Source organism: Osmerus mordax, chromosome 5 (assembly GCF_038355195.1).
Source record: "Osmerus mordax isolate fOsmMor3 chromosome 5, fOsmMor3.pri, whole genome shotgun sequence".
Taxonomy (NCBI): Eukaryota; Metazoa; Chordata; class Actinopteri; order Osmeriformes; family Osmeridae; genus Osmerus; species Osmerus mordax.
The window spans coordinates 19,457,955-19,465,845 of record NC_090054.1 but is presented as its reverse complement, the minus strand read 5'-3'; the positions used below and the strand labels follow the sequence as shown (position 1 = coordinate 19,465,845).

Below are 7,891 nucleotides of genomic sequence, written 5' to 3'. Positions count from 1 at the left end.
CCCCAGATGGCCTCCATGACTGGCTCTTATCTTTCTGCCCAACAAACTGACAATCCCTCCATCCGCCACAGGGGGCGCCCTCCCTCTCTCTACCAGTGAAATGTTCCCTTCTTCTCTGAACGTCATTGATGGACAATGGTCGTATTGGCCAACCACCCGAAACGTGTTGCTTCCACTGTGAGCAGTGGTGTAACATGACAATACTCTACTGCTGGGCAGCAACATGCAAGTCAATGTCCTACTGGCTCAAGGCTCATGAGAGAGTCACACAGTGTTTCCTGCTCCTCACATAAGAGACTCATATCTTAGAGACACACAGAATTTTATATACAGGAGCATTAAGGAGAGTTCATTACAGTACCTTGGTCTTCAATGTTTAGGTTTTTGATCATCCACTGTACAATGTCAGAACCTGTAAGAGAGAGAGAGATGACTCAAATATTGAGCATAAAGTGAAGCTCCATTTCTTGCACATAAATGTTAGTGACAGATAATATCAACAGGAGGGCCTTCTCTGTAGTGTAGATTTCTCCTTATTAGAAGGATGATGTGGGTGTGTAATTGGCCATCTGGCGCCAAATACACTTTTATCCCAGTCTGCTCAACAAACCCAGCTCCTTCAGCAAGTAACTTAAACGACCTCCTTTTAACATCATTAAGATCAGTCACAGCAGCGTGGTGGGCTGGCTATACTCCCTGGACAACACTGTGCTTGTGCACGTTGCCCCTTAGATAGCTCAGCAACTGTGGCAATCGCTGCGATGTGTCAGATCTCACTGTGGCGTATACCCGGTGTGTGTGTGTGTGTGGAGCTTGGATGAACTTGTACTCGGTGTAATGTGCAAGTCACAGTGTGCTTTACAACAAGAGAGCTGTGATTGAACTCAATTAAAGGAACATCCTCAACCAACGGAAAGGAAGACAGTTCAGCGAACGCGGTCTTTGAAGGTATAGAAAAGAGAGGAGAGACCACCCCAGTCCATCTCCAGGTGTTCCCCAGCTTCTAAATACACCCTGGCAGCTATTATCACCGTCTCTCACGCTGTCAGGTGGAGGAGTGGAGACGATGGCAGGAGAGAGAGAGCTAGGAAGGAGCGGTGATCAGGGGACAGAGGAGGCCAGAGGGGTCAAACGGGGGTATGGAGTGACACCTGGTGGCTCTCTCTCGTTCACTCTCTCTTTGTCTCTTTCTTGTGCGAGCCCCTTCAAATCCTCCTGAAGGCTCACTGTGTCCTGGCAATAGATCCTCACGCTCATCTGTCATCAGTTTGGATTAAGACGTGGGCCTTTTGTCAAATTAATGACTGGAGGCAGTACTTGTGCATAACCAGATGCGATTTATCATGGATTAACATCATTAATACACCCAGTATTCTTCACACCCCCAGCTATGACCCACTTTCTAAGAGTTTAATGAGACATGTGAGGTAATCCACGACAAGGCTGTACTCAAAGTAGATCCGTATCATTACATGGATGGCACTGCATGGTTTGAAGGGTGTGTATGTGCGTGTGTATGCTTGGCTTATGGTTGTACACACAGCACAAGCAGCAGTGTCGTCCTGTCTTCAAGAACCTCCTCAGATATCTGGGCGTGTCCCCTGAGGGCTCTGTGCTACTCTGCACTTTCAGGAACACCACTCACATGACATCAACATGTCTGCCTATACTCTTGGGCTTGCTTGCCATTTCACTGACATAGGCTCTGGCAGGGTCTAAATAAGATCTAGTTTAATATCCTGGAAAACGAACATTCCTACTGTGCCGTTTACTAACGTTCTAGCAATTGGCCAGATATTGCAGCTACAACTACAGTATACAGGTATTCAAGGAGAATATGAGATGCCAAAGGCTCCAAATTTGCAGAATCAAAATGTGTCCAAGTACGGTTTGTTGCGATCGTTGTGATGAGACTGAAATATTAGCAATCAAAGGTTTTGGGGGATTTTGAATTGAAGTGCCGACCAAACCGTAATTTATGGACATTGTTGCTAAGGCAACGTGATGAAAATGAAATTTACCTGAAAATACGCTTGGAATCTTCGATAGAAAACTTTTCACCGTGCGGATAGGTATTCCATTCTTCTCATCCTGCATGCGAGCTATTACATCCTCCATCTGAAAAAAATTTCAATTAAAAGACAAATTGTTAAAAGAGAAAGAGAGAATTGAGTGCGACTAACAGAAACCAAGGTTCAAATATCGGTCGGTCAGTTTAAATGAGAGAGATGGGGAAGTGCTGCATTTTTTGTCTAATTTGAATTTTAGTTCACACGCATTGGCTTGTTGGTATTATTTTTTTTTTTACCTCTGCAGCTGTACTTTTGGTGTAATGTAAATCCACGAGGGTTTGTGTGTGCATAATACGAAAAAATGAAATAATCAATGTCATTTAACTCTGAGACAAATTTAAGTTTCACTAACTTTCTAACAGCCAAGTTTGGACTTAACAAAAACAGTCTGGCCAAAGCAGACAGAAACGTTCATGTATAGCATCAACAGCACTGTATAGCACTAAAAAAATCACAAATGGCACTCTGAATGTCACTCAAAATACATCGGTTCATTAAGTCTGTGGAAATGTGTCATTTGTGTCTGATGTCGAATGTCTGAACGAGCTCCAAATCCCATCCTGATTAAAGGGTTATTAACTATTGCTGCACTGAGTCACACTGTGACACTCCAAACGGATTAGAATACAGTAAAGTAGGCATATAGACAATGCGATTGATTTGACCGGGCCAAAGCGGAAGAGATGACAGACTTCACAGAGAATAATTTTCAGCTTTTCAGAATGGCAACGATAGCACTGCCCGATGGACAGCTCAGCCGGCCCTGGAGGGGCAAAGCGACCATGTTCCAGGAACAGACAGAACGGAGAGGAGGGGAGCAAAACGAGGGAAAGGGGGGAGGAGAGGAGCGCAGGGGGCGCATGGCTTGGATGCGTCAGGCTTTACGGATGGATGCTAAGAGCTCTCCCAAACCTCCTCCCTCTGGCATGAATAAATACAGTCCAAATATGACCCACACACATGCGTACACACTCACAAACAAGCACACACACACAAATTGACCGCTCTAAGCTTGTTGGACAGCATCTGGGATTAGGAAATGTGTTGTTTTGGTTGGTTAATTATCACAGCTAATTATCGGTCCTTGGGATCGACTGAGCTTGATGGACTGGCTTCACTGTGCTCTATGCACCCACAGTTTTCATGCAACGGTTAGAACTTTTAAAACTTCCATCGAGTAATACAATCAAGAGGGATTGTGCTCAATTGTGTTTTAAACGTAACTCGATTTGAGTTTCTGTTTTCTGTGGACAGATTTAAAAGGATACGTGGGGAGAGTTGCTTTTAGCTTGATGTTATAGTTTGCCTGGTTCCAAACTATGCAAGACATCTCTGTATAACTCACATAAAACACTGACCAGACCAGGGACATGCACAGACATTTGGAGGGGCTATTACTCTAACATGACTGTAATTTTCTATTATTATTATTTTTAGGGGTGCTGAGATTAAATGTAGGTGTGCTTGAGCACCCCTAAAAAGAGTCTAAAATCGCCACTGCCTCTCAGTAACCCTGAGTCGTAAGTCTACTGCCAATGGACTGACAGCATTTTTTAACTGACAGTTGATCTTCAAACTTTCAGTGTCATCTGTCTGGCACTAAGGAAACCTCTCCTAGTTTAATAGCCGGATGAGTCACTAAGACTCAAAAAGGATAAAAACACGATGATCGTAAGGCTGCTCATTGCCCATCTCTTCTCCCCCCCCCCCCCCCCCAACGTTTGAACAGTATTACAGTTTAGCTAAGTGGATTCAGAGTGCTGACTGACCAGATTCCACAACTTCTCCGTAGATGAGTGTGTGTCTGCGTGTGGGCGTGTGTGTGTGCGTGTGTGTGTGTGTGTGTATTTTGGCCCTCTAGGTGAATCATTCGATGCCGTGACACTGGAGTCAGTACATATGAAATGACTAACAGCAGCTCCAAACCAAACCCACTGATGATCTATGCCAACCACTTCTGTGCTTGTATCCATAGAGCCATTTTACCTGTTTGCAATAGCTGCTGCCATTCTAAACCGTGTTAGCTTTTGTAATTATACCACATAGCAATCACTGTCACAATAATTAGACATAAGCAAAAATTACAAACATTGACCCAAATGGATTTTATTTGTCCCTTCTGTTAAGATTGACTATTGGATATAATTTCTGACACTTAAAAATATTGAAGACTACATGACATGACAAACAAGGAAGGAATTTCACAGATTTTGTACTGTATTTGACATAATTCATCAACAATCAAGACGAGGAACTACCCCTAAATGCGGCATATTTAAAAGGCATCTGTTGAAAAGATTTAACATGAAAGACATCAAATAAAGTCAAACAGCAGCACAGAACGCAACGTTTACAAGATTCCATGTGCCACAATTCTTCACATGGAAAATACCCGACATTACATTCATACATGTCTCTTTGCCAACGGAACATTCCGAGATCATAAAAAACATCCTCTGAAATTCCACCCTTCCTTCTCCGTCTTTCCTCCACTCATCCTTCCCGCCCTCGTTGTCCTTTTCCTCCTCCCCTCCCCCTCCTCTCTGGTGGAGGGCTGTCCTTCCTGTGCGATGCTGTTCTTGACGCGGAGGAAAGAGAAGCCCTGAGACAGTAATCTGAGAAAGATAGGCTACACCACACAGCAACACAAGACACACACACAGGATGCTCTCATAACCCAACAGGAAACAATCCCTGATGTCGAAACGTTTCTCGTCAAGTAGTAAAATCGTTGTTTTCACTACACAGTGAATAATTTGAATACAGAGTTATTCCAGAAACATAATGTTCCCACTATATTGCTGTCTGGGATATGGACACATATTCTCTGATTAAACTGTGTCCATTCAAAACTCAAAGTGGATTTAAGATTTAAGTGCAATTTGAAGCGGACAGTTTGTATGATCAGTCCCAGCAAAATCCAGCATTAATGCTTTCATTAGTATAATGTTAACATTCATGATCATATAATGTGCTTACATTTGAGAAATGATGGATATGGAGAAATTATGAATTGATGAATTATAAATGTATTACAGTGTGTGTGTGTGTGTGTGTGTGTGTGTGTGTGTGTGTGTGTGTGTGTGTGTGTGTGTGTGTGTGTGTGAGTGTGTAGGTAGCTGGGTGCATGTGTGGTCTGACCCAAGGTTTTCATAATGGCTTTCATAATAAAGCCTGCATGTTTTGTATGCATGAGATGCCTGTTCTATCCATCATCGTAGGAGTGAATCTGTCTACAACACAATGTCATGATAGAGATACTAGATTTCCTCACCTTCAAAGAAGATAAATCTCTCTCTCTCTTTTGGGATGATGAGCAGTCTCCCTTTCAGAAAACTGACATGCAGAAGTATTGCTAATTACTAAAAGAGAGTTATTTCACAACTAAAGGAGTATGGATTATTTTACGAGCATAGTGGGCAACCAGAGAGTGCAACCAAGTGTGCAACCAAAGATTATGCCAATAAATCTATGTTGTAGAATCCCAGTCCCAATCCCAATTGTGTGTTAGATCCAGTACACTGAACTACATAGTTTTCACATGGTGTTAAGAACATTAGAGCAGAGAGTTGACCCGTTACAATCCAGACAACAATCACCTGCCATTCAGATGGAAATCTTAAACACAGCGGATGGAAATGATTGACCTTCTAAAGACAAGGTCAAGCCATGAATTACGTTAATTTGAAGCCTTTTCTTTGTTGTCATATACAGTCTGTACCCCTACACCCATAGATATATATAAAGACTAGATGTCTTACGGCAGGGTGTCTAGAACGTCCGCACATGGCGGCCATCTTGCTACAGTCAACTCGCTCATCCATAACATTGTGTTGATGCTACATGTACTTTTTAAATGACCATAACTTGCTCAATTGTCAACCAATTTTGAAACGGTTTGGTTTGTTATCAACATCAGAGATGTCGTTATGCCACTGCCTACTTATGAATAATTATGTTTTATTTTATTTTATAGAATAGAAGTATGGAGTGGCATAACGACATGACTGACGTTGATATGTTATCAACGTCAGACTAGTAAGACATAAGACTAGTCTTTATATATATCTATGGTCTGTACCCCTACACCTCTCTTTCTCTCTCTCTCCCTCTGTTACTAAGGCAACGTACAGTACATCACTATCACAAGGACATCAGAGTTGGCCAGTCATTCACAGTAATGAGAGGGTAGAGTTAGATAGGAGGAAGTGAAGGGAAGGACAGGTGGAGTGTTTGGGATGTGTGAAGGACAATCTCTTGATGTTCCAGATGGAGAAGAGAGAGGATGAAAGTTTCAGTTTTCTGAGGAGAGGGATGAGAGGGTGAAAGGGTACATGGAGAAATTGGAGGGTCCTTGTCTTAGTTTGGTTTTCTAACTGTCACTTTTAGTCATGCATAGCTAAGGGTGAAGGACATAAGGAGGAAGAAAGAGAACCAGGGAAAATTTCCATAAAACAGTCAATGTTTTTTTATTCATCACTTTCAAAGTTTTGTCAAAACGTGGGGGGCTATTAATCAGAAGGTTGTTGGTTCAATTCCCGGCCGTGCAAAATGACGTTGTGTCCTTGGGCAAGGCACTTCACCCTACTTGCCTCGGGGGAATGTCCCTGTACTTACTGTAAGTTGCTCTGGATAACAGTATCTGATAAATGACTAAATGTCAAAAGAGGGAGAGAAAGAGAGGGAGATAAAGGTGTGAAGGAAAAAGAGAGAGACTTGAGCTGTTTGCCCCTCCTCCTTCTCTCACACCTCTCTCTGCCTCCCTCTCCTCCTCTTGTTGCTCTTGGTCAAGAGTGGTTATTAGGCCAAGCAGTCTGTCTCCCAGCAGGACAAGTCCTGGGAACATGGCAATCAGGACTGATGCCAAGGGACAAGTTCTGGCCAGATCGGAGAACACATACTAACCAGAGGGTCGGCTCGACAATATTTTCATTTCATTATATCGCTACATTATTGTGATGTGTGAATTTTACCCCTGATCTACATTGCTACAATAATTCAGACGTAATTGTATCAACACTACTAGACAACATCATCAAACTTGATCTATTGGAGCCATAACGCACTCCTAGATGGTCAACACTGCAGTGAACTAGCATTTAAATGCAAGATGTCAAGGGATTGCCCTCATATTTTGGGGTTAATTCATAAAACAAATGTGTTATTACACTAAAAACCTTCTCACAAAGTTCCCTGACCCTAATTTATAGCAGTTAGTTTCAGACTTTTTCACAAACCACCTCTCTCTCTCTCTCTCTCTCTCTCTCTCTCTCTCTCTCTCTCTCTCTCTCTCTCTCTCTCTCTCTCTCTCTCTCTCTCTCTCTCTCTCGACCTTCAGATTACCAGCCCGATTCCCTAACCACTCAGCCACCTGACTCCTCTTCCCCATCGTAGATCCAAAGCTAGCTGCACACACTCTGTCTAGACACCTTTCACATTGTGACCAGAACCCCTGTCATTTACGGTCAGAAGCTTGACTGACAGATAGCATTATCAATCCCTTGGTCCATATTTAGATAGTGTTCCAGATGGTTGCCAACCATGACTGACACCAGCATTCATCCCCTGCTCTGAAGTGTCCTGTCGAGCATCACTGATGGGCCCGCTGACAGCTTCAACCGATACGATCCATCACACTGTATTAGACACACACACTAATGGCTCTATAAGCAGCAGCAGCTAATGTCACACTAAACCTGAACACTTCTTAGTCTCCGAGGGCCTAAAGGTGAAAACGACTGCACTTCCACCAGGCTTGGAACAGGAGGCAAACATGTGTTTCAAATACACCTGATTTATCTCACCTGTCATGTGGAGTT

At 43.0% G+C, this 7,891-nt stretch overlaps 1 protein-coding gene across 1 annotated transcript in view; it reads right to left on the bottom strand.

Annotated features, from left to right (window-relative positions):
- The window catches only part of rgs7a (regulator of G protein signaling 7a), a 32,501-nt gene that overhangs the window by 12,379 nt on the left and 12,231 nt on the right, over positions 1-7,891 (bottom strand). Inside the window, exons 3-4 of the mRNA XM_067235841.1 lie at positions 2,022-2,118; positions 362-412 (exon numbers count right to left, since the gene is read on the bottom strand). Of these exons, the coding sequence (XP_067091942.1) occupies positions 362-412; positions 2,022-2,118 (148 nt within the window). The remainder of the gene's footprint in view (positions 1-361; positions 413-2,021; positions 2,119-7,891) is intronic.